A 27,928-nucleotide genomic window follows, 5' to 3' on the forward strand; every position below is an offset into this window, starting at 1 on the left:
ATTTGGGTCACACCTATATTTCTCTTCATGTCATTTCCTGGAAGCCAGTAGAGGGCATAAAGCCCAGAAGATTCAACAGCCACAATTCTACTTGTCTGTAATAATACATAGCTTCTAATAACTGCGCTCAAAACATAAGCAGCCAAACTTCTCAAGCTGACTTCATGGAAGGCCAGATTTGGAAATATGACTTGAGGCTTCGGCTATGTCTCAGAGTGCACTGTGTGAATAGAATGATTTATCCTTAAGATAGGCAAAGAATTTCAAGAGGACTCACACAGACACCCACATTGAAAGCATCTGGCGAATGGGCACTAAGCAACACAGAGAAACACCCTACCCGTGTACTGGTTCAGCCAGCGATGGGTACCAGAGGGCCGAAGAGTACTAAGGATCATGAGACCCCTCCCATCATAGATGGTCCTCTCCCCTGTCATTACCCCACCTTTCCCCCACACCCCTCACCCCTACCCTCGGTCATTTCCAATTTCCCAGCCTGTTCTACTCCTTACCCTGGCTCCTGGGCCCAGATCTTCCTGCTTCAGGGCCAGAGCCAGGGTCGGGCTGCAACTGGCCCCTCCTCCGGCTGCAGTGCCTGGGAAACGGCCAGCCCGCCACGTGGGCGCCACGTCACAGGGCTTTGTGCTCAGCGCAGCCAGGCTACCCCAGTTCTTTCCCCAACACCCCCCCCCGCCCCACCCCCGGCTCCCCCCAGGGCTTCCCTGGAGAAAATCCTCCCATTCTCCCTGATAAAAAAAGCAGAGGTCTGCTCTTCTCCCATCACCATGGTGAGGAAGGTAAATGTCTGTTCGCACACCCGAACAGTACAAAGACGATGGAGATATATTGGGATTTAACATGCCCATAGCCAGGCTGAAAAGGAGATGTTCCTTTGCAGACAAGATCCCCTGAGTCAGCACAGGTCAGAATTTAAAGGACAGATTGGAAAAGTCTATTGATACTTAAGTGTTCAGTGCTATACCAGTGCGAAGGGAACAGGGAGCTCAGGGTTACATAGATAAAGTTGGCATTTGACAAGTGTGCTCATAAACACTCTATGCCCGTGCCCTGCTTTATTCTTTCCACACCCGTCTTGTGGTTAGGAAATTCAAAAGAGAGTCATAGGAACACAGGACCGAGTCTTAGGAAAATGCCCAGAATTCCTGGACGAAGGATGCTGGCTTCCTAGTTCAGCAGGGATACGGGGTGTGGTTTGAAGATCCATTCACGCCTTCTTCACAGAGGGCAGATGATGAATAGATACATTTTCTGAGATGCTTAGTTGTTTTCAAGATTTAAAGGAATGTGTTTATATATTAATTAGAGAATATGTTGGGTCTAAAGATGTCAAGCCAAGGATTATCATCCATCACCTGCTAGTTCTCTGTGCCCATGAGAAGAGGCTTAAAATTTCTCCCCAATACTTTGAAACTCACATAGGCACAACTAGAACAAGACTTCCTTGTTTCATGGTGCCGAGTGCCACTTCCCCTTTGCAATGTTAAAATTCCTAGTAACAGCTGCACAGACATTATTTTAATTCTCCTCTACTATTTCAGTTCAGTTACAACTGGCTTAAAAGTCATCTTATATTGCTTTACTCTTATGGTTACATTAAATCAAAGTTAACTCCTGACAGATGGATTTTCTAAGTGTTTATAAATCCACTAGAGGCCCAGTGCACAAAATTTGTGCATGGGAAGGGGTGTCCCCTCAGCCCAGCCTGCACCCTCTCTACTCCAGGACATCCCTCTCACAATCCTGGACTGCTGGCTCTTAATCGCTCACCTGCCTGCCTGCCTAGTTGCCACTAACTGCCCCCCATGCCCCTGCTGGCCTGATCACCCCTCACTGCCTCTGCGTGCTGACATGATCATCCCTAACTACCCCCTGCTGGCCTGGTAGCCTCTCATGCCTCCCCCTCCCCCCAACCAGCCTGGTTGCCCATGCAGCCTGCTTGTTCAGTTGTTTGGTTGTCCCTCACTAACTCCCTCTGCTGGCCTGGTTGTAGGCAGCCATCTTCTGAATGTTGAGAGTTAATTTGCAAATTACTCTTTATTATAAAGATTCCCAGATCTTTCTCACATCTATATTTAATTTTGGACAAATCTTGCTTAGATTATCAATTTAACATTTCAGATACTTAGGTTCAGGCACCTCACACAGACACCAGAGAGGTGTTAGTGGACAGCCCCCTGAGTCAGCCCACTTGATTCTTGTCATGCTCCTAGGAATCAATTCAAATTAGTGACTCCAGATAATTGCATTGTGTTAAAACAAATTTATTAAGCAAGTAAACCATGCAAATGGATTAAATAGTAAGGCAAAAATTCGGTTATCCAGTTTAAAGTGCAGATGGGTTCTCTGGGCTAATTTTAGGAGCGAGTGGGGTGGGGCAGGGCGGGAAGGGTATGCCTTATAGATTTTTCTGACTATAGGTTCTAAAATTTATCTGCTAGGTATCTTGGTACAGATTAACTCTGAAGGTCTCTTTCACTTTCCCAAAATTTATGAGAAACATCTGGCAATTTTTATCTTTGCTGGCTTCCCTTTCATGGAGTGAAATAAACTACCTCCCCTTTGGTTTTCCTTTTCTAAAAAGGACTTCTTTCTTTTGTGAGACCGGATTTTAGACCTCCCTCTCCTTTCCTTCTTTAGCAGTTCCAGGTGGATCAACTCCATGTTTACTCTGTTTGGGGAGAAGAGGCATTAAAAATCCCTTTCTCCCCCCTTCCCTTCCTTTCCTCCTCTCTTCTGGATTCTTTCAGTTAGTGGGGAGGGGTATTTGCTCTCAAGTGTCCGTAGTTGGGGAAGATAATGGCTTGGTATTTACCGGCCAACTTCAAGCACCCAAATTGTTTGGTCTTGTTCAATGTTCTTGTTTTAGTTTCCTATTCCACTTGCTTAAAAAGTTTTCTAGCTTCTCACTCTCCTGTAACAAATAGCCACAAAATTGCTGCTTACTTATTAGAAATAAAATTATCTGGAACATTTGTTCTTTTTTAGTGCAAAAAAAATCATTATTATCCTCTAATATGCTCTAATTTACTGTGGATGTCCTTTTTTTTAAATTCTTGGAGGCATCATACCTCCATGATTACTATTTGTCATGATTACTATGAATATTGTAATGATAGATATTTTCAGGGAACATATACCTTGTGGGCAAAAGTAAGTTTACAGTTGTTCATACAGAAAATAATGTAATTATTAATAAATAATAATGCAAGAATCAACTTTCATGTACTCATAACTATAAGCCTACTTTTGCCCACCCCCTGTATTGGGGAATTGACTATGTCTCTCTTGTTTATTGGTATAACTCCAAAGCTTATCACAATATTGGTTAGATAGGTGGCAGTTTGTAAATATTAGTTCAGTGACTTAATATTAGCCTGGATTAGATTCTTAGAGAATTCAAAGGAAAGGACATGCCATCTCTTTTCTTTAAGGTGTATAGTACTGTGGGAAAGATAAATACATATAAACATTACCACGTAGTACAGTTTAGTGCTAAGTAGTTGAAACAGGGATATATGCAGCAATGGGGAGTTGCGTGAGTTGGTATTATCTGGGTAAAAACTAGATAGTAGAGTTTCATTTGAACCTGAAAAATGTATCTGATTTGATCAGAAAGGAAAACAAGTTTTGTATGCCTGGTATGAAGAGCAGAAGCAAACAACAACAACAACAACAAAAAATCAGTGTACCATAAAGGCGTAAGTAGGTCAGAATATTAGGCTGTATAAAATGTTGGGGAAGCTTTGTAGAGAAGTCTAAGAGATTTGCCTCCTTGTATAACATGGGGAAAAGTAATTTTATTAATGTTTAGAGAGAAGGGAAATTACATGATCAAATATTATTTCTTGAATGCTACCTGATCGCACTGTGCAGGGAGATTTGCAGAGCTGAGAGATAGGTTATGGGAAATACACGAGTGTGGTGACAACTTCCCATATTAATTTTAAAGCAGTAGAAATAGAACAAAAGATGGGGATGTGAAAAGTTTAAAAAAATTTAGAAAGCAGTGTTGATGAGTTTGATATGGAAGACAAATCTAGAATTAAGAAACCTTTCAGGGTGAAAGTCTACACATGTTGGTGAGCACATGGAAAGCACATCTTCATTATTGAGGGGAGCGGTGCAGGTACCTCTAAATACTCAAACAAAATCGGACGCTGGCAGTGTGCTGGGCTTAAAGGAGCAGTGTCCTAGATGCTGAGAGTTGGGGAGAACAAGGTTCTTGCATGGATTCTGATGAGAAGCCTGCTGTATTTCTTACCCTTTTGCTTTACTTGTAAGGTGCTTCCTGTTCCACCTTGTAATCTCATGACTTTGCTAAACCTGCTCATTATTTGTATTAGCTTATGAGTCCTATTAGAGGTAGAAACATCAAGAAAGGTAATTTTAATCTGCAAATAATAACTTTCTAATCTATATGCCTTTAACTTATTTATTTTATTGTGTTGGCTGTAAGCTTAAAATGTGAGCAAAGTGGTGCGACCTGACATCCTCACCTTATTCCTGATAGTGGATATTCTCTTTGCCTGAGAGTTTCTTGATTATTCTTTATTGGTTGTTTTCTCACTTATCTTGTGACTATTGTCATTACCTCAGAGAATATTTACCTATCTTATTTAAATTAACATTTTCCCCTCCCAGCCTGTCCTCAATATTCTTCATTCTCTTGCCCATTTCAGTTTATAACACTTTTTGCTTCCAATATTATATTAGGATTTATTTGCACATATGTTGTTTTCTTTCTACCCTATTATAGTGTGAACTCCATGAAGTTCTGAACTTGGTCTGTTCTATTAATCACTATTTTCAAAGGAACTAAATAAATAGTTGAGTCATAATTGTTTCCAATAAATATTTGTTGAATGCATGAATGAATGATCACGCATCGTAATGATTATTATGAAAGGAAGTATAAGGAGCTATGAGGGGACGTTCTTCAGAATACTTACTCAAAGGAATGCCTAGAATGCAATGACATTCAATGTGAAGGAATTAGTCTAGCAAATAATTGAGGGATGAATCTTCCAGACAGTGTGAATAGCAAACACAAATGCCCCGAGCCAAGAAAAATCTTGAGAAGCTTGAGAGAATTTGATAAGATCATTCAATTTGGAGCATAAAAAATAAAGGAGAATGAAACAAAGTGAAAATAGATAGCAAAGTAGAGAAAAGTGATTTATCTTGCTAATGAATTTGAGCATAAATATGATCTTCAGTACTTGAGAGCTCTATGGGGATGTTTTGAAAGTAGACACATTAGGAAGTCCATCACTATAGAGATTAGGAAATGTGTTGCAGAAGCACCATCTGGGAGCTACATTGGCGCTCTTGGACCTATCCCTGTTTTGCCTTTGCCTCCTGACTAATATCCTTGAAATGATTAGTGATCCTAGACACTGGATAAGCAGCTGAGTTTGATTTGACAATGAAACCATTGGTATTACCTGAAAGTTCTTGAAAAAGACAAAATCAAACATTTAGTAGTGGGAACAACAAAATTTGGTGGTAGTGGGGGGTAAGGGGAGTCTGAGAAAGAATAACCAGATAATCTAGAGAACAAGTATGGAGCCGAGAAAAGTATATTTTCTTTACAATGCACTTTTTATTTTGAAGTCTTTTTATTTATTTATTTATTTATTTATTTATTTATTTATTTGTTAATTGTAACCCAAGAATATATTTTCCAGTTGATTTTTAGAGTGAGTGGAAGGGAAGGAGGGTAGGAGGGAAGGAGAGAGAGAGAGAGAGAGAGAGAGAGAGAGAGAGAGAGAGATTGGTTGTCTCCCACACAGGCTAGGAATTGAATCTGCAACCCATGTACATGCCCTTAATCAGAATAGAACCTGAGAGCCTTTGTGCGCAGGTCAACACTCTATCCACTGAGCAACAAAAACCAGGGCTATTTTGGAGTCTTTTTAGATTTACAGAAATGTTGCTAAAATATTACAGAGAATTTCCACATACTCTGAATTCAGTCTCAGTTCCCTATAATGTTATCATTTTACATTATCCTGGTACATTTGGAAAGACTAAGAAATCTTCATTACTTTTAAAAACACTACAGGGTCTATTCAGATTTTACCAATTTTCTCCTTAACGATCTTTTTCTGTTCCAGGATCCAATCCAAAATACCACATTGTATTTAGTTCTCGTGTTTGTTTAGTCAATCTGGTCTGTAATGGTTTCTCTGAACTTACTTATTGCTCATGATTTTAACAGTTTGGAGGCGTCATGATTAGTGGTGTTTTGTAGAATGTCCCTTCATTTAAATTTGCCTAATATGTTATCTCATGACGAGATTTGGGTTATAAGTTTTTAGAAATAATGCTGCAGAAGTGAAATACCGTTCTAATCACATCAGATGAAGGGTATAGGAGTCCACTTATTACAGATGATGCTAATTTTGATTCCTTAGTTAAGGTGGCATTTGCCAGATTTCTCTACTGTGAAATTATTATTGTTTTCTTCCCATACTTGACTCCTTGGAAATGAGTCACTAAGGTCAGCCCAGACTCAAAAGAGAGGAAACTAACTTCTACTTCCTGGAGGAAAGAGTATTTATGTATATTATATTAAGTTCTTCTTTAAGGAAGATATGTCTAAGAGAAGAGGGGTTTTAAAAAAGAAGGTGTGGTCATCTTCTGTACATTTTATGCAGATGAAGAATCAGAAGTCTTCATTGTTTTGGGCAAAATTAAGGTTGGGTTCTTTTTAGGAAGAAAAAAAATTAATTTAATTATAAGGATGGAAGCTAAATGAGTGAGAAGAAGGGTGAATGGCAGAGAAGGAATTAAAGACCACACATGTGAACCCTTCTTTGGATGAGAGACATTTCTGTAAAGTAAAAAGAAAACCCAGGAGAAAAAAATATTACTATTTAGAATCAAATTTTTAGTTAACATGAATGTGATTTCTTTGCTAATAAATGTCAAGTGTAAGTAGATGTGGCTTCCTTCCACTTAGCCATGATTAGTCTGAATTGGGCATTTAATAAATCTTTTTTGAACAATTGCAGGCAGCCTTGCAATTCTCCTTGACAAAATCATTTTTACAACCCATTTCGCTCATCATATCTCTACAGTTAGAATAAACATCGTCATGCTCGCAAGGATTGGCTGGAACAAAAACAAAAACAATTAGTCACTTCAGTATCATTTTCCTTCGCAGCAGCAACACACACAATAAATTCCATGTGAGTGAGGAGGAGGGAATAGTACTAACAAGTTGACATCATGAATTATGCTCTGATGGCATAATAGAACAAACAAGTTGTCATCATTCATTATGCCCTATCTTGAAGGACATAAGACCTCTTAGTTAAATTCACTGAGTAAGGCATCATTTTGTGTGTGTGTGTGTGTGTGTGTGTGTGTGTATGTGTTGTTTTTCTGTTTTGTTTTGTTTTTAATTTGAGCTTTTCAAAACATTTCTAAAATAAATGACTGGCTTTCCTCCCTCAGAAAACAGGGTGAAATGAATTTAAATAAATCTTTATGAATCTGCACTATCCAAAAGTATAGCCACTAGCCATGTGGTTGTTTAAATTTTAATTTTAATTAAATAACTTCAAAATTTCAGTTTCTCAATGATACTAGTTACAGTTTATGTGCTCAATAGCCAATGTGTCTAGGGACTACTTCACAGGACAGTGCAAATATTGGACATTTCCATCATGGCAGAAAATTATATTAGACACTAATGCCACTGAACTTAATGCCACCAGCCTTTCTTTCAAGAGTAAGAAGTTGTTATGAGATGTGAAAGTAAAAAATATATATATAAATAGAATTTTATTATTATTATTATTGGACATTTCCACTTGGATGTCCCTCAGTGGCCACAAATCTCAAACTAAATTCATCATCCTACCTACAAGTTTGGCATTTCTTTGGTATCCCTAACTCCCAGATCAATTCACCTGATCTCAGATGAATGGTGGCCCCACTACTAAATAATTCAAACCGGGAACTAGGAATCTATCTGCACTCATCCCTTCTACTTTTTATGAATGCTTAACAAGCATAGGTAATAAACACTGGCTATTCTACTTCTCCTTGTCTCTCATAAACTGCCCATTTCTCTTCATTCATTTTGCCCGAATACAGTAGTCTGTCAGGTGGCTTCTACGCAATTGTTTCTTCATACTACTGCCAGGAGCTCTTTATGAAACACAGTTCTGTTCTCATCACTCTTCTGCCTGAAGTCTTTCAGTTAGTTACTCAATACTAACAGGATAAGTTCCAAACTCCTTAACTTATACCTTAGCAGAGGTATAAGTATTTTCTTCTTTAGTTTTAATAGCTTTTATATTGTAAGTATTCTGTATTATAGCTATATCATTCACTCAGAAAGAATGTTACAATTTAGTCAGGTGAACGCATTTGAGAGGTAAAAATGAGTCAACTGTATTGCTATAATAATTCTAATAATGCATCCAACTAAAAAATACCTCTTTGTACCTTCATTCATAAAAACATTGGAAATGAGATATTATCTGACATCAATTTTGATCCTTTCTGCTAAAATAATTTTAAGGCTTCTGTTAGCAAATAATACCATATGCCAATTTGATAGACATTTTAAAAATACATAAAAGTTACTAACAACACAAAAGTGCAAATGATTATTAAATTAAACTTGATCATTCCAACTATGCTATGAGGAAAATGAGAAATTTAGTATGATTAATACTTTGGTATAGAATGGACTGTATTTGGTGTGCCTGTCTAGATGGAGCTATATTCTATGGTCTCACACCTTTATATTTGTATATATTTTCTTTTGTAAAATGCCACCTTTTATATAATAGCATTAACTTGAAAAAAATTCATATTTAATTATAATAAATTATTTTCACAGAAACATTTCATACATGCCAATATGTAATTGGTCAACATAGTCACAAATATACATCATTGGTAGATGTTTCTTTAGGTTACATAGGATAACAGGCTTTAGTTGAAAAAAGTACATATATACTGAATGGTTTAAGATGTTCACTTAAACACACTCTGTTCAGTAATTTTATTGTTCTCTTCTGCATGAAGTCATTGCTTAAGTTGGCTTCATTCAGAAGATTTCTGAATTTTTAAAAAATACATACCAGGTTATTTAATTATACTGATAAACTAATGACTTCAGACTTACTGCATAATCCTTCGTCACAGTTGTTAGGACAGCTGCCACAAGGTTTTCCTTTTCCGTAGGGAAAAAGACTTCTGCCAACTCCAATATTACCACTGGAATTTGAAAGACAACATTTTTCAGTTTAGTTTATGCTCCAAAGGTATCAGTAATCACCAATATTTCTGAGTATTTACTCAACGTTTTTCATTGTGTCATCTGAAAAACGAATATTGCTGATTTATACTCAGATAGCAATGCAAAATGAGATCATAATTCATACATACACTCAATTCCTTGACCATAATCTCACAATCCGAGCAAATGAAATGGAATAAATAGAACTAAAGTTTTGAAAGTACATTTTAATGTGTGGTCAGACATTCAAAACACTCAACACATGGGCCAGAACTATTAAAAAAAAGATTTTAATGGATGGTTCTTTCAGAGATTTTCGTGTTAAATTCTAAGAAGTGAATACTTAAGATATTGCTGTTTTTTGACAAGTTGAAAGATATCAGGAATTTCCTGAAAACCCTTTGAGCCCAATATTTAGTCAGTTCTTAATGGTATATACTACAGGTATTTTTAGATGAGCAGGAGTAGGAATATTTGAGTACAAAGGGCTGGAATCACTAGAAAGTCATTACCATTTGCTATTTCACCTTCACCCCTGGCCTTACCATCCAGCTTTCACTTTCCAGATGTGAATTTAATATAAAACTGACAGTACCGAGTCTAGAGAACTACACACAACATATAGCCATGGAGTAATGCTGAGCCTTGGGAAAAGCAGTTGAGAGGGAAGACAAATCATTTTAATCATGGTGGAAGACAACTTAAGAATATTAGACTCAAATATGAGAAATTGGTCTTCTTTCTGAGAAGTTGATTGTATCTCAAATTTAGAACATATTTCTAAAGATTTATCTCTTCCCTTCACTGAAATATGCTTTTTTAGTTTGAGTTGTCTATTACATGATACTTTTAAGATATTAAATTGTCGATGGTATCATTGACAGCAAATTTGAAAGCATATACTTACCTGGGACAATAGTGGCAAATATAATAGTATTTTAGATTTTGTTGTTTGGGACAATAGGCAACTCCACATCCAACAAGGTAAGATGAGTACCAAACAACCTACATGCCCATAAGTGCAAATACGAGAGTACATTAGAGAAGGAAATATATAAAAACAAACAATAGAAAATAAAAAACTGAAAAGAATGTTACTGACACACAATTTCATACACCATATGGAAATATTTTAATTTTTGAATTAAAGTAAAAATCTTTAAAACTATTACATTTACGTGTATATTCATAGCTTTATCCATTCAGACTACTCAGAAAATACAGAGTAAGTTTTCCTATTAAGAGCCCACGTGCTTTTGACAAATGATGGCTCACAGCTAAAATACCCACAAAATGTGAAGACTATTCTTTACCTACTGGAAATCTTCCCCCAGATTCAACATTGGAATCAGTCAATTTGTAGAAACTTTCTCTTTAGGGCATTTATTGCAAAGTTTTATGTGTGTGTGTGTGTGTCTTTCATTTTTTTTCCTTACCTGGGTATAATGTCCAACCACTATATCACTTCTTTTTGCTCCATAACCATAGATAAAATTAATTCCCTCATTAAACCAGGCTTTGATTACTTTTGACCATGGAGTGGGCTTACTTGACATAAAGATATTCTCACCACAGTTCCTTTTACCTAAGAAAAAAACAAATAATTCATGGGGAAAGCAATAAAGCATGCATTGGTTGGTATCGAGAGAGAGAGAGAGAGAGAGAGAGAGAGAGAGAGAGGGGGGGGGTGGGGGGAGAGTCATCTACCTGTTATCTATCTATCTGTCTGTCTGTCTGTCTGTCTATCTATCTATCTACCTACCTACCTATCTATCTCTATCCATCAAGTTCTTGATCTTCAAACAAATGCCCATAGTTACTGACTGTTCATTAATACATAGAGAGTTCCTTATCAGCTATAAGCCTAAATGAAACCAAATACGCCAAATGCATTGAGGTTGGTCTCAACATGCAAAATTTTGAGTAAAGTCTTCCTTCTTTAATATCTACTCCCCCAAGAGTCATTGATTTACAGATTAAATTCTTCATGAGTGTTAGCCTCCTGTGCTCTCAACTGTGTATTGTTAGCTTGCTGAAAGCAGAAAGCAACTCATAGTATTTCTCTTATTCTCACCCACACTTACCAGAAATTTTTCATATATAGCAACTTTAATAAATTTTTAGGGTAGTTATTTTGTGTAAATTTTGAAAACAATCTTACTCTCAGTCTTTAAGAGTTCCAAGCATAAAGCAAATGACATGAGGAGGGACACTGTTTTCAAAGTTTATTGGTTTCCCTTTAATCAGCAAATCATAATGTCATAGGCCAACATCTGCTCAAAGAATTAGGATAAAAGTGCTTTGCAGCTCACAAACATTTCAATATACTTTTCAAACCTTGAAATTAAGATTTACACTTGGATGGCTTGAAATGTGATATCTACATACTTTTTAAAGGAAGTGTAAAGTAATCTTGAATAGCTCCTTTTTTAAGGGAAGAAAGAAGCTGAAATTTTAACAGTATATTGGGATCTTCAACACCAGTTATTTCAATCTTTTTCTGAATATAACTCACCCCTCTCAATAATTTCATTGAATTATAGAATCAAAAATGACAATGACAGTCCTACTTTCAAAACAGGTGAGTTATTTATTATTTTAAAATTGGGCTTGCCTATATCTGTCAGTTGCTACCTCAAGTAAATATTTTGTTTAATTGTCAATACAGATGATATCTCATTGTAGAGGTCATGTCTTTGAGGCTATTTTTGAGTCTAATATAGTATTGCATGCTTTGTAAGAGCATCTAGAACACACAAAAGATTTGACTTACTGTCACCAAAAATGAAAAAGATGCTAATGGTAAATATTTTTGAGTAAAAATCAGAATGGTTTGGCAAAATTCAGCATATTTTATAAATTCAAAAATAAATAGTTTTCAAAACACAAACAGGCTCGATGCTATGAAAAAAAGGGCAATGGGTTAGAAATCTGAAATTCTAATTTTGAATTTACCATATATAATACTTGCTAGCAATGATTTTCCTGCTGACAGTGTGTCCCTTACTCATTAAATCAGAGAAAGAAATGACACAGGACCTGCTTTACTCACGCGATGGTAAGAAGTACAAATATGGCATTGTGTGAGACAATTTTTATAAAAGATAGAACAGTAAGCACCAGGTGGTGCTTCTCTGCGCTTTCTCTCACACAGGGATATTTTAACCTGAAAAAGGCAACATTGAAGCAATATTTATCCACAAAGGTTTCTTAATGCAACATCAACAAATGGCTCCTTATTATCTTACTTATTTACCTACTCAAAAAATATTTGATTTACATACCAACTTTTCGATCATTTTGGTCACTGTGTTGGAAAGTACACTTGTTTGCCCACTTTTGGGAATTTTCTGCTGCGTTGCTGTCCCATTGCTAAAACCAAGAGGGAGAAGATAGGCACTTAATGAATTAAGACACAAAGGGGCATAAGGTTTATAATGAGATTGGTGGCTTGATTCACATCATTATAACTTTTTCTGTACATGCATATTCTGATTATTCTTATAATCAAAGACCATTTTTAATGTGTCCTTTTCTACTCCCAAAGGAACAGAGATAGTATGGCTACCCCAAGTAACTGTGAAGTCTAAGATAGTTAATAATCTATGGATGATAGCATAGCAGGAATACCTAAAAACTTTTAGCAGTGGTCCTATCCTAAATGTTGATAAACATGTAGATGTATTGATATGATTTTCCTATAATACTGAGCTGGCATATTTCATTCTTAGTTCCTTGTGTGTGTGTGTGTGTGTGTGTGTGTGTGTGTGTGTGTTTGTTTTTGTTTGTTTGCTTTTGTTGTTCTGGTTTTGTGTGTGTGTGTGTGTGTGTGTGTGTGTGTGTGTGTGTGTGTGTGTATGTGTTTCCAGCACTTAATATGTTTCTGAGACATTTGGCTTCTGGCACTAGGCCCAGAATGATCTGTTATTTACCCTAAATGGCATTGGTCCTAAAGGAAAAATGCTTTTCTGATTATAGATTAGGAGGAAGTAATATCAAAAAAACATAATGGCCCCTTACTGGATGGCCAAAGATTTGGTTTTAATTCTGCCTCCATAACTTAAATAACCCTGTAAAATGGACAAGTTGTTTAACAATATAAAGTACAATTAAGAATTTGTGCTGCCCAGCCGCCGCTGTGGTTCAGTGATTGAGCATTGACCCAGGAGGTCACAGGTCTGATTCCTGGTCAGGGCACATGCCCAGGTTGCAGGCTTAATCCCCAGTGTGGGGCATGCAGGAGGCAGCTGATCATGATTCTCTCTCATCATTCATGTTTCTATCTCTCTCCCTCTCACTTCCTCTCTGAAATTATATATATATATATATATATATATATATATATATATATATATATATAATTTTTTAAGAATTTATGCCAACTTAAATAGCCCAATAAAATGAACAAGTTACTAAATCATTATAAAGTACAATTAAGAATTTCTGCCTGGTCCCATGGAGTTAGTGAAGGTCAGGTTTTGGACCCCTCACTTGCATAGGCTTTACCAAGGTTGGACTAGGGGGCCTCAGAATATGCATAGTAATTAAAAAAAAATTTTTTTTCAGTGGTAAGATAGTTGTGGACTCTCTTCCTGAAAGAGGGTTCCTTTAAGCTTAACTTGGATTTTCCTGTCTAACAACATGTCTCAGAGGAAAGGTCAAGGGTTCAAGGTGAAACCTATGTGGGTGGAGTGGACATTAATAACAAGAATGATGTCGATGGTGATTGTAGGTTGTCTGACTGTATGGAGAGGAGCTGCTCAGAAGAGCTGCCTATAACCAGAGAACTTACTGGGTTAAAACAAACAAAAAAGGCCAGTTGAAGTGTCTAACCTCAGGGCCAGGATTCCTAGAAAGGGCTTCAGGGGTTCCCTGGGCCCCCTGAAATTATATGCAATTTATATATGCACACAATATATAATTTCTCTGGGAAGAGAAATTTCACTCACAAAGACAGAGAACTCTGAAATACACATGATAGTGAATCAATTCTGACAGATCCCATTATTCTAGTGAATAGAACCTCCAGTGGTAGGATGATACACAATTTTTAAGCAAAAATAGTACGAGGGATGAGGAAAAGTATTTCTGCCTTGTCTATAACAAAAGCTCTAATGAAATATCAGAGACAGAACTTCCTAAGTCACCAAGTTCTTCGAGGCCTTTTTTTAGTAGGAGACTGTGATTATCACAACTGGCTCAAGCCACTTTCCTGTGTGGCCGCCTCTTACCATCTTCAGCATGTTTCTGGCCCTTGGAAAGACTAATCTTCTGACGTCATTGTGTTTCTTTACGATCTCTCTTTGCACTTCTTTTTCAGTGGTGGATATAGCATCAAAAGCTGACTTCTAAACGAAAGCCAAATCAGAATTAGTTTTTAAAAGTTTGAAAAATTGCATATGAGTAAATTAATTCAAGAGCGCAAAGATTACTTCCGAAGTATTCAGTTCAAACCAATATTAATTTTTAAGCATTGCCAATGAATCTGAACCAAAGTTATATAATTTTTAAGTAGAAAAGAAATAGTTTTGAATTTTGAGAGTGCCAATGTTATTCATGTCATGATAATTCAAAACACCTTTGAGGCCACAAATACCACTTTCTTGTATGCAGAGACATCACAATGTGATTGGTGTAGACATCTGAGTGATAGCATAATGACAAAGTTATAAGATGGGAACCCTTAAGACATTCTCATTCATAGTCAGGCTGCAGTAAAGGAGTGATAAGAGGAAGGTCAGGTGATTCTACACCTGAAGGGGAAACTTTGACCTGACATGTTACCTGTATTCAAAAAGAGAATGTTTAGGCCTAGTCCAAATGCATTCAATATTCTAGTCAATGATTTACCTATTATGTAGCAGATTTTATGGAATTAATCAAAAGACAGTTTTATAATATTTTTAAAAAAAATCTCCAAGGCAATTTGGAGGGAGAAATGCCATGCAATTAATGGGTTATTGCCGGTTTTGTTCATTTTAGTAACAAAAAATATAATTAAGGTATTAACCAGATGCTTATATTTTTGGTATAACTTTGTGCGTGGGTGGGGGGTTGAGAAGCAGGGTCTAAGCCTAGAGGCAAGTAGGATGTGTAATTAATCCATAAAGTTTACACAATGTGATGGCTTAAATTTGCACAAGTGTGATGTTATACCAGCATAAGCAATATTTTGAAGTATAATTTGAAACAGACAAAACCCTGTATTGATTGTTCCTGACATGCTGGAATAAGTTATTTTCTCTTTCCACAAGTACTGAGATTTTGCAAAGTTCTCCAAATACTGGAAGCATAGGTCTGACCATATTTATATTGCCACTGTCTTCTTATGCATCCATTTCTCCCACCTGCATGTATATTCCTAAGGACAGGGACCAAGACTGAATCTCAGCATACCCACAAATTCAGCACATTCCCAGCCACTGATTCCTAAGTTGAAAAGGATGCACATGAATGTTAGCAGTGACCAATCAAAGCATAAAATAACAACCCTGGATATATCCTATTAGCCCTCAAAACCTATTTAAAATTGTTTTATTTCAAAGCATATTAGAATGTGGTGCCAGAGAAAGAAGTAATTATTTCCTATTTCTTATCCCATCTTGTTTTGTAGATAACAATTCTACTAAAAAGTAGATGCCTTTGTTTCTTTTTTTAATAAATATTAATGAAAGTTTTATTAGGTGATGAGAAATATGAAAGTGTTGAAAATAAAATGGATAAAATATGGTTTCTATCTATCATTAAATAATTGATATTGAATAGGCAATATGACATAAATTATTATAATACCACATGATCAATAAAATAATAGGTGTGATGTACTAGATACAGAGGAAGGAGGGATCAATTTTTCCTGATTGGGGTTAAAAAAGGCTTCATAAAAGATGGCCTGGATTGGGGTTTTGAGAGGTGAATAATGTCTTGTAGGCACCTTCAGAAGGCACAGAAAGCCCTGGGCAGAGGGAATTTAGAGCATCGGACCAGCAAACATGTTGTGTTGCAAAAGATCTAACGATGGTGCCCTTTTTAATGATTTTATAAATGAAAACTAGGATATGGGTGAGAGAGGTCATAGGGTATCAGAGGTCATATGACAGAAAATCTTTAGGAAAGAAATTGAGAAGATAGTAAATGACTTGAATCAAGCCCTGAGTGATGAATATATTGTCTTCAGATTGAAAAGTTGATTAATAATGATTGCATTGATGAATGTCAAATGAGGTCTGATGCAGTGTCAGAATTCTCTTTCTTGGGGGTCCTAGCCAATCTTGTCTGCCCAATGCTAAAGTATGGTGTATGAACAGACATCCAGAAGCAAAGGTCCTCACATTCAGAGGTTCTCTGATCAGGAAATAGATTTTTTATATGGGCACTACACATCAATTAAAGAGGGTAATTGATACTTCTCTTGAGATTATTGAAGTGAAACAACATATTAGAAATAATTAGAGCATATTATCTTTCAAAAATTAATTGTAAAAGTTATGAAAAAACCCAAATGCTTCATATTTCCAGTAAATTTTCTTTTTCTTAAATTAAAACAAAAGATATACTTATTCTCATGCAGTAACTATGAAAATTAAATGTGGTGATATATGAGAAGAAGTTTTGTTAGTTTGAGATTATGCAAGTATATTGTTAATTTTCTATGGCGATCATATTGAACTAGGTTAAATAAAAGTAAATCAGAAAATGATCTTGAGATAAGAGGAATTTCTTACAGTTTTTAAGTGCATAGACCAGTGCTGTCAACAGAAAAATAATTAAAGCATCAAAGGTCATATTAATTTTTTTGGTGACTACTTTACAAAATAAAAAAAAATAGGTTAAATCAATATTTTTAATATTATCAGCCCGTGGCAATAGGCTTTCCTTCCCCTGGCTGCTGGCACCAGTTTTCCTCTGGCACCCAGGACCAAGGCCTTTGCTCCAGCCAGAGCCTTCAGTCTTTACTCTAGCTGGAGTGCCGCTCCGATAGTTCTCTCCATCCCCCACCCTCCTTCTCATAGCAAGCGCCTTGTACTGCCCAGCTGCTCTGCACCTGCATGCATGCTACCCAGAGGCCCAGAGCAGCTGGAGGGCATGGCCGTTGCCATCTTGTTGGGTTAATTTGCATATTCACTCCTGATTGGCTGGTGGGCATTGTGAAGTGATGGTCAATTTGCATGTTACTTTTATTAGTGTAGATATTTTTGAAACATATTCAAAATATATGCTTTCGTCATGCAATCCATATTAAAATTATTAATGAGATATTATTTTACCACCCTTTTTTAACTAAGTCTTTAACTCTGCTATGCATTATATTTATTCAGATCTCAGTTCTGACTACCCATATGTCCTGTGTTCAATACCTTCATGTGTTTAGGGGCTACCATACCTTGTGATGTCCTAGACACTCTCTCCCTTTTTACTTTGGAAAATTAATCTAATTGCTTGCTATCCTTTAGGGTTGCCTGATCTGAAAATATTTCAACCTCGACCATACCTTTCCATTTGCAGGAAAGAATGGAAGCAACACAGCAGCCAGAAACAGCAACACTGGGAACAACGCCATTGCTGATAAAACAAAACAAAGGCAACAGGGACATGAGTTGGAATTTTAGTGCATGAACTTCTGAGGAACACGGTGATGGAGGAGGGGAGGAAATATGAAACAAGGTAATGATATAATTTATCCTAATTTCATTAGTAATGTAACAAGAGAGGATCTGTCGCAGGAAACCTGTAGAATGATAATGGATTCAGCACCTGAAGCAAGCTTCTAATGGAGACAACAAAGAACAAACAGATGCCCTTTACTGAAATAGTGCACCTGTAAATATTAAAGTTCCACCACCCAGTTTTACCCGAGTTCCACTGTGTTGTTTATGTAGCAACTCTTTTCAAGGTCTAGGAATGGCTTCTTCACATTGCTCATTTAGGGGTCGTCATAGCTCCCAACTGTTACTATTATGGGGATACTACTGCACTAACCCTTGCTAGTTTCATTGACCCTCCTTTTCTTTATACTAAATATACCCTTATTAACATCTCTTCAATTTACCCCTCGGCATGTGCCATTTCTTCATTCTGATTCATATATTTGCCATTTGTAGAACCCTAGATAAATCCACTAAGAAATAGTAATTTAAAATAGTAATTTAAAAACAAAATACTTTCTACCATTTTCCTCAGTCTTTTCCATGTGTTGTCATCCATTCCCATTCAAATCTTCCTTTTTATTACAATGCCTTATTTAAAAAAAAAAAAAAAAAAGTAATACTTTTCTTTGAATTAAAAACAGAAAAATAACTTTTAAGGGATTATTGACCCTGTACTAGTATTACCTTTCATATGTTCACATCTTTTGCCTCACTAATTCAAATTCCTGAAGAAATAATATATACTGGAAAAACTTTAGTGTACATTTTTATCACATTAATATTCATAAGGGCAAAACAATTAATTACATACTCACTAACAGGGAGATAAAATGTCTAAATAAATTAAAATACATCCTTTTCTTAGACAACTAGTAGCCCAGTGCACAAAATTTGTACACATTAAAATGGAATTAGCACTAACTGGTTTGGCTCAATGAAAAGAGCATCGGTCTGTAGACTGAAGGGTCCCAATTTCCATTCTGGTCAAGGGCATGTACCTTGAGAGTGGGTACATCCCCAATAGGGGGTGTGCAAGAGGCAGCTGATCAATGTTTTTCTCTCATCAATGTTTCTAACTCTCTATCCCTCTCCCTTTCTCTCTATAAACAAACAAACAAACAAACAAACAAATAAATAAATAAATAAATAAATAAAATATATAAAAGGGAACTAATTAGATGAAATATTTTAATATTGCTATTTGCCCTTTCTTGGTAATAGAAGTGTCAGAAATGAAAGAAAATTAGTAAAATGTACATGAAAATCTTCCACCTGTCAGAGTCTGGAGCACACCACAGGACCTAGAGTCAAATTCCTGCCCACCCGAGTGTCCTTGAAATTGAGTGTGACCCAGACCCGGCCAGCCCCACCCCTGTCAAGCCCCGCAGGGCAGAGGGCACAGCCTCAGGTCCCTAGTTATGCTCTTCTGGGTGGGGGCACAGTCTCAGATCCTCCATCAAGCCTTGTTGAGAGGTAGGCAAGGCCTCAGGTCCCCCGGTCTTGGTTCCAGGGCAGGGGGCACAGCCTCAGGTTTCCTGTCAAGCCCCACCAGGTATGGGGGGGGGTACAGCCTCAGGTCCCTCATCAAGCCCTGCCAGGGTGGGAATAGAGCCTCAGGTCCCTCAGCCCGGCCTGGCCTTAGTTCCCCCAGCCCCAGCAAGAGGGCATGAGGGCGTGAGGGCATGAGGGCATGAGGGCACAAGGCAGTTAGGGCGTGACCACCATTTGCATATTAGCTTTTTATTATATAGGATATGAGAGATAAAATTATATTTATGATGGTTTTATAACAAGGAAAATGTGTAAGCTTCAAAATTAAGTTAAAAAATAACACCAAGGTACATTGGGTGATTCTTAGACTTCTATAATGGATAAAAGTCTGTGCCTTCCCAAAATTCTTATCTTCAAGTACTAATCTCCTGTGAGGCTGTATTTCTGTTTGGGTCTTTAAAAAAGTAGTTAAGGAAAAAGTAGTTAAGGACATAAAGATGGGACCTGATCCAATGAGGTTAGTGTTTATATAAGGTGACACCACAGAGTGCATTTGCTCTGTGTATATTCTCTCTCTCTCTCTCTCTCTCTCTCTCTCTCTCTCTCTCTCTCTCTCTCTCCTCTGCACTCACAGAGAAGAGGGCATGTGAGAACGCAGTGAGAAGGGGGCTGTCTACAAGCCTGGAAGAGAAAAATCACCAGAAACTAACCATACTGGTACCTTGGTCTCAGATTCTAACCTCTAGATCTGTGAGAAAAGACATATCTGTGATGTACAAGTCACCCATTCTATGGTCATTTGTTATGGCAGCCCAGGCAAGCTCATGTACATTCTCTTATTTAATACTAGAGGCCCGGTGCACGAAATTTATGCACTCAGATTGGGGGTGGGGGTGGGGGTCTCAGCCCAGCCTGCACCCTCTTGCAATTCTGGGAGTCCTCAAGGGATGTCCAACTGATAGCTTAGGCCCACTCCCCACACTAGCCAGCCATGAGCCCACCTTATGGTTGAACGGCACCCCTCCTTATGGGAGCACACTGATCATCAGTGGGCAGCTCCTACATTGAGAATCTGCCCCCTGGTGGTCAGTGCATGACATAGCAATGGGTCATTCTGCCGTTTGGTCAATTTGCATATTAGCCTTTTATTATATAAGATTTGAGGACTACCTTATTTTCAAGAATGTTCCAAGGTCCATAGCATATAGTAATTTAAAATCTTCTGGAGCTATAGATGTGTGAACAAGCACTGAGGTAGCAGGGTATCTGCAACTACCACCAAGCATCCATATCTCAAGTCAGCTTTGCTTCTCTCATGGGTGTATATTAAAAAAACTCTGTGACATAAGTATTTGAGGCCAATTTTAAGATAAGGTAACAGAAAAGAAAGTATTGCGTAGTGGCATTGATGATCTCCATGTGTAGGGATAACTAGAAATGAGTACATTATGATTCTCCTAGAGGACAGTAACAGCAACAGGACCTTATCCTCTTCGGCCACAAAACTCATGCTCAGACACAAAGCTAAGCAAAGAAAAAATGAGGTTAAACAGAAATACAAGAGAATGAGTTTATCTTCATGTGATAAAACATTCTTTTCTTCATGAGTCTGCATTCCCATAATTATAATAATTAGAAAAAGAAAACATATTTGTGCCAAAGAGTCTATTGACTCTTGGAAAATTCCTGTTTTTGTCTTGGTTACTTTTTTTTTTTTGCCACTTGGTGAAGCTAATAGGTCAGGCCTTATGATGTCCAAGTAAGAGAAGTACAGAGGCATAGAGGTATTAAGTGACCTCCTGACCCTCTCATCGCTAGTATGTAGCTGAGGCAGAACCCAAGATTTATTTTAACTTTAATATCTATATCCCACTGAACTGTACTATACATTTTGGGGGCTGAGGTTGCAAAATAAATAAATATTTTGCCTTGGCAAAAATAGTCATGCATTACTATAAATCTTTTGGCACCTGATAAATGATGATTACTCAAAATGTTTAGGAAATTTTTTTTTTGAGATTAACAATGCTAACCATTAAGTACAATCTTGACCTTCAAATATAAAATAAAACTCCTAAGACTTTGAGAGTTCAAATAATATTTTCTTAGGATGTCATTATAAGTTAAAAACCCATTATAACTTTTATTTATGATACTTTGTTGAGCTAATGAAGGACTTTGTTGGCATTTTAATAAAGTGTTTTTGCCCTTTAAATAAGTAGAACAGAAAGGGAGGGTGTTGAAATGGAAATCACAAGATTGATAACATATTTCTGTAAGGGTTCTGTAATACATAAAAATTATATAGGTGCTTCTATAATTTTTTTTTCAATTTAAGCTCTTCTATACAATTAAAATTTTACTCATAACGATGAGAAAAGGTTTATGTTGTTTGTATTGTAGTTCTGAGGTAGAACAGAGGAAGGAGCAAAGAACAGAATGAAAATCCAAAGACACAAAAAAAAGAAAAACCTGGAAAGAAAAATGAACTTATTTCTGTACAAAGCAAACACATAAATTGAATGTCAAAAATAGCCTTTTTTCTTTCTCAGAGATACCTGGCCCCCCACTGAGCAAACCTGAACTCTGGCACTTGTATTGTGATAAAGGAAGGAGAGCAATGCGAGTGTTAGGAAGCCCGGGTGTTTGTTATTGTTGTCACCTGGCGTTCTGTTACCGGCTCTTCTCTAACTAGGTGAAATTTACAATCTTCATTTGTCAAATAAAAACATGGTGACATAGGGCTTAAAGTTATAAATAACATTAAAGAATTTGAGATCATTAAATATCACCATATTCATACAAGTCCTAGCATTCATTACCGTTATTACTGTATTATCATTTGTGATGCTTGCTCCTTTATGTGGGAGTGTTGTCAGCAAAAATCTCAGGGATGGTGTTTGCTGGAGACAGCCACCTGGCCCAACATCATGCTTCCTTCCCAGGGTACCCTCATCCTATGTCAATCAGGTATGGGGTGTAAAGGCCCGACCTCCCCAGTCCAACTAGAGACAGCTCTGAAACATTATCCTAGCTTCAGAACCACTCCGAAGTAGTTGATTGTCTGAATCCTCCAATGAGATGACCTCCCAGCTTGATTTCTTACCTTTGTCCACTCTTACTTTCTTCTCTTCCCTTCCTGGGGAATTAATCCCAAGTACATCTCTGAATAAACTGTGTCTCAGATTTTCTTCAAGTTGCCTGGGGAACCCAGCCGGGGGGCATCATTCATTAGATAATCTTTATTCCATTACACTAGTTAGCCTAGTCTCCCTATTTACACTTTCATTCTCTCTTCCTTTGATCGTATGCCCTATATGTGTTTGATCATATTAATCCTCAAACCTGGATTCTAACCACATTTTTTTCCGAGAACATTTCAAATTCTCTCTCTTTCCAAAGAAACTCACAGACTAACATCAAGAACCCTGAATAGGAGCATTTAAAGTTCAACCAGTAAACTTTTGCTTATAATCCACTTTTTTTTTTCTTTCTGATTATGTGCAGGATCTACTTTATCTCAGTTTTGCCATGTACATTTGCCCTTTTTTCCATAATTAGATGTGTGTTTGGAAAAGGCAGAAAACAATCATCACATTATTCTAAATTCCTTGTGGCTAAATTGTCCTTGCTCAGCGGTGGCGCTGCAGAAGCTGTTGGAGTCTCCAAGAGGACTCTCTCTCATGCCGTGGGCAGGTCCCTCCCTCTGGCCTGGCCTCCAGTGAGCCTCTTGCAGAATTTGAGCAACAAAGAACTGATTCTCCTTTTTATTTTCTTACAAGTTAATGACAATCAGATATTGTTCTTTCCTTTAACACACATTCATCAAGTTTTACTCACTTTGTCTAGGGTGGCATGCTAGATATTGATGACCATGATCAAGTGAACAAGATATGATTCCTGCCAACCCTCGGGATCTAGCTCACCCATTAGGGGAGTCCATCCTACATGTACCCAGAGTGCAGGCTATTTGGACTGTCCCATGTGTGCAAAAGTGGAGGCTAAAGTTTCATTTTCTTTTGCCCTGACAAATTGTGAGGCTTTTGCAAAAGAATGGGGGAGAATCTAGACTAACACAGGGCTCTGGAAGGAAGTATTAAGGATGAGGTAAATGTGATTAAGATTTAGCATCAGCTGGAAGGCTAAAGCATTTAGCTCCACTCCCCGCCTCTTCCCCTGGTGCTGAGAGATTATGGTGTAGTTTGTTTTCATGGAGGAGAGTCCCACAGAAAAACATTAGAAAGAATTAGGTAAATAACTATCTCTTCCTGTCATGAACTTGTGGAGACAATTTCTAAATGTGTGTAGTTACACATTTCCTCTGCTAATTACTGAGGGACACATGTTTTAATTCTTTTAAAATAATTTCCCTAAAAAGAATTATTTTGCTAAGTAAGCTCCCAAGTTTCTCTCCATTCTGCTGCTTGTAATTCTCCTTTTTAAAAGAGATTAGCAATTTCTCTTAAGTGTGATTAGAGAAAAGCCAAATTGAAACATTTCAAAGGTGTGTAGTTACAATTGTTGAGGGCTTACTACTATGTAATTACAGATTGCAGACAGCAAGTTGTGTCTTTCTGAAGCATAAATGCAAATGATACAATTAAACTGTAATATACTGCTCCTTCCTCACACTGATATTAGGGCCACCGCTATGTTTCAAAGGCTCACTTGAAAATAAATCCTCTTCTCAAATAACGTATCACTATTTATTAACTTAATGAAAACATATATTTATAAAAATTATAGCAAAATTAGAAAATTCATAGACTAAAAAAAGATCATGTAGCAAAAATATCTTACTAAATTTAATCCCTAGTTATAGCTAAAACAAAAACAAAAATAGGAGATATCATTAATTTGTAATGACATTATATCATACTAAACTAGAGGCCCAATGAATGAAATTCGTGAGAGAGTAGGCCTTCTTTTCCAGGCTGCTGGCACTGGCTTCCCTCTGGCACCCGGGACCTGAGCTTCCCTCACAGCCTCGGCTTTATCTGGAAGATAATTGGCATATTACACTTATATTATTATAGGTATCTACAAAAAATATTCTAGCTATGGGAGAGACAAGGAGCATTCCATTTAATATTGGGAACAAGAAAAAAATGACTAATGTCACTGTTATTGTTCAACCTTGAAGTGGAGAGTTTCTGGTCAAAACCATAACAAAAAGAATTACGGTATATATATTCAGTATTCTTGAAAAGGAAGAGATAAATATTATTATGCTTAAATGGTATAATCACCTATCTAAAAATTACACCATTATAAAAATACTATTGTCATATACCAGCAACATTTAACTAGAAAATAAAAATTTTTAAATTGATGCTATCTATAACTGTAACAAAAACAATAAGGTATATTTATGACATAACCAAGAAAAAAAGCCTTTTGGGAAAAAACTTTAAAACCCTAAAAAAAAAGCCCTATATGGTTTGGCTCAGTAGATAGAGTGTCAGCCTGTGGACTGAAGTGTCCCCAGTTTGATTCCGGTAAAGGGCACATGCCTGGTTTCAGGCTCAATCCCCAGTGGGGCGGGGGGGTGCAGGAGGCTGCCGATCAATGATTCTCTCTCTTCATTGATGTTTCTATCTCTCCCTTTCCCTTCCTCTCTGAAATGAAATAAGTAAATAAATAAATAAAAACCATAGTAAAAGACATAAAATATCTGCATAAATTGTTTTCCATGCTCCACTTTGTAGGTATTGATATTATAAAGACAACAAATTGAATTAAACTAATACAAAAATTCTTTATAAGTCCAATAAAAATTCTGATCAGCATATGAATAATGAAGCAAAACTTTTATAAGAAAAATTTACGTGGGTATCTTTTCATATTTAATTATTAAGATAGACTTCAAACTTACTTGACAAACGTGATATTATTGAAGGAGCAGACACAGGGACCTAGAGAGGTGAGCAGAAATTTGAAGAGCCAAACCAAATAAGGTAGCATAAAAATCTATTTAGGAGAAAGAACAGGTTACCTAGCATATAGTGTTATAAAAACTAGCTCACTATATGAAGGAAAATAAAACCAGATCCTTTTTAAGCATCACCTATAAAGGTGAATGTAGAGGGATTAAAATTATCAATAGGTTAAAAAAAAAAAAAAAAGTAAGTTTACCTGCAACTTTTCAGGGCTATTCCTTTGCCCTAGGTGAGTCACAGGTAACAGTGCCGGTATATGGAGCTGGTGTGAATGTGTGAAGCACTGTACCCTCTTTTGGGCTCATTTCAAACTCCTAAGAGTCTAGGTATTAGATGATGTTACTCAGTACCCCAGTTTAAGGCTAGCAGTCCCAGGATCTGAGATTTCATTATAAAATGCCAAGAACATGCTGCAGAACTGGGAGATAAACCCACACATTTTTACCTCAAAGCCCTCACCCCTGAGGGAAGGAAGGATAAATGTTTTAAGCAATACAGACCATAAAAGAGGCAATTAAAAGCATTAATGCACATGCGTGTAATGTGTGCAAAATAGGTATAGACACACACACATACACACACACACACATCACAGCACAGAAAAGTATCTGATGCATCATTTTCAAACCCTCAATGTCATATCTGATCTTCATTCTGATCACTTTCATCTCACCACTTATTTGTGAGAAAGAAATCAGCTTAGACAACGTTTGCAAACTTTCTAGATTTTGTCATGAGGGAATTCTGTACAAATTTATAAATGATAACTGCTTTGACAGTTCTGAAAAGCGATTTTTTTCTTTTTTCAAGGTTGATTCACCCCTCCCCTCCCTTTGCTTGAATTTATTAAACATTGTTCTCTGTAATTCTAAGCAGTATCTGATTTACACACTGTTTGAGAGTTCTGCCGCTCTTCCCACAATTTACTTTTTCCTCAAACCCAAGCCCTATTCAGTGGTCCCAAGTGACTGCACACACATCAGAGAGTAGCTCCGGGCTGAAAACATGTCATCAGTTTAATTTCCTTTGATTCTCTTCCAGCGAGTTAGTCATCCAGGCAGACACTGGTATTGGTTTTAACCAGTGGAAGAGGCAATTTCAGATCTTTCTCTGGCAATAGTATACTACTAAGTCCTCCCTAAGCTCCCTGCCTCACATTCAGCCACAGAGGAAAAAAGCTTTAATAAAATATTTTGAAAGTAAAATCTCTCCTCTCTGAGGTAAATAACTTCTTACATGTCATGCTTAAGTAGCTCTATGGTTTTTTAGTTTCTGTTTCTTCAAAGTTACTTCTTACTATTAGGAATATAAAATTCTATGTGGAAATTGCTTCCTTATATAAAACATACAAAAAAGACATTCTACTTAAATTACTTATGCAAATTAGCTACCTCAGTAGATTCACTTTTAACTGGAAAATTTCAGAAAGTCTTAAAAATTTTGTATTAGTTGAGTGCATTTTATGGGAGAAATTGTATCTTATACTAATAATCTTTAATAGAATATTTTTTATCTCAAGTAAATACTATAATTTGGTTTTGATGGATTTAAAACTATGAATAATAGCTTCCCATCCTTATTTTAATAATGTCTGTATTAATACAGATATATGAATATCAGTAAATTATTAATATATGGACATATGCACACACATATGGCCATACTTTTTATTTTTCTAATAAAGGAAGTTTTAGTATAATTGTTTCCAAAAATCATAGACATGGGAATGAGTAATGTTGCTTATTTTATAAGAAAAAGCAAAAAATTCATACAGATGTTAAATTTTATACAAGTTCTTGTGCAATATTAGAGCTATTAAGAAGAATATACTAACATAGGTCATTATTCTCTATAACAGTTGTCAATAGAGTTTTGAAAATTATAGATTCATTTACTGGCCTCATTTGCCACTGCCAAGGCATAAACACATTGGCAACATAAAATGTTCACCTCAAAATAGAGCAGCTGTCACTTACAGTTGGTGCTGGGAGCAAGGTAAAGTATCTGCTTTATCTCTAGGAAGAAGGAGAATGGAAGGAGAGAAGGTTCGAGAGGTATATATGCATTACACCTATTTCCTGTCTTTGGCAAACACTGTTTGTGCAAGTAAGTCTAAATCAACAAAGTCTGAAATAGGATTTGTCATACCAATGTCTCAAATTTCATTGTTGGTTGTTTAACTGAAGTTTTGAAATTCTCATGGCCTTTTTAAATTAATGGCTATTTCAAAGTTAGCTCTTGTACATTTACTCTTTGGAGCTCATACACTATAATAATTTATCCTCATTTTTGCCAATTAATATTTTGGCAATTCTGAACCAGATCATGCTCATTACAGCATTAGAGTTTTCAAAATTACTTCTGCATTACTTCAAGAAAGCTAAGCTTATCATTTTCATGAATTATGGAGAATTCAGTATTTTCTTATAAAGATCTAAAATATTCATTCCTATTCTGTTGGACCTTATTGTTTTGGAGAACAATTAATATTTTATATTTATATAAGGTCACAATGCCTTTCAAATGGCAAAAGACCCAACAACAGTTGGTATTTCTAAGTTTTAAAT

The 27,928-nt window shown here is 36.6% G+C and overlaps 1 protein-coding gene across 1 annotated transcript in view; it reads right to left on the reverse strand.

The window, feature by feature from the left end:
* Positions 1-27,373, reverse strand: part of LOC311625830 (uncharacterized protein) — a 38,643-nt gene extending 11,270 nt beyond the window's left edge. Inside the window, exons 1-8 of the mRNA XM_084890470.1 lie at positions 27,338-27,373; positions 17,775-17,845; positions 14,515-14,631; positions 12,568-12,655; positions 10,720-10,868; positions 10,191-10,288; positions 9,170-9,261; positions 7,075-7,137 (exon numbers count right to left, since the gene is read on the reverse strand). Of these exons, the coding sequence (XP_084746596.1) occupies positions 7,075-7,137; positions 9,170-9,261; positions 10,191-10,288; positions 10,720-10,868; positions 12,568-12,655; positions 14,515-14,631; positions 17,775-17,843 (676 nt within the window). The 5' untranslated portion in view covers positions 17,844-17,845; positions 27,338-27,373. The remainder of the gene's footprint in view (positions 1-7,074; positions 7,138-9,169; positions 9,262-10,190; positions 10,289-10,719; positions 10,869-12,567; positions 12,656-14,514; positions 14,632-17,774; positions 17,846-27,337) is intronic.
* Positions 27,374-27,928: the final 555 nt, after the last annotated feature.

Source organism: Pipistrellus hanaki, assembly GCF_964339955.1.
Source record: "Pipistrellus hanaki genome assembly, chromosome: 7".
Taxonomy (NCBI): domain Eukaryota; kingdom Metazoa; phylum Chordata; class Mammalia; order Chiroptera; family Vespertilionidae; genus Pipistrellus; species Pipistrellus hanaki.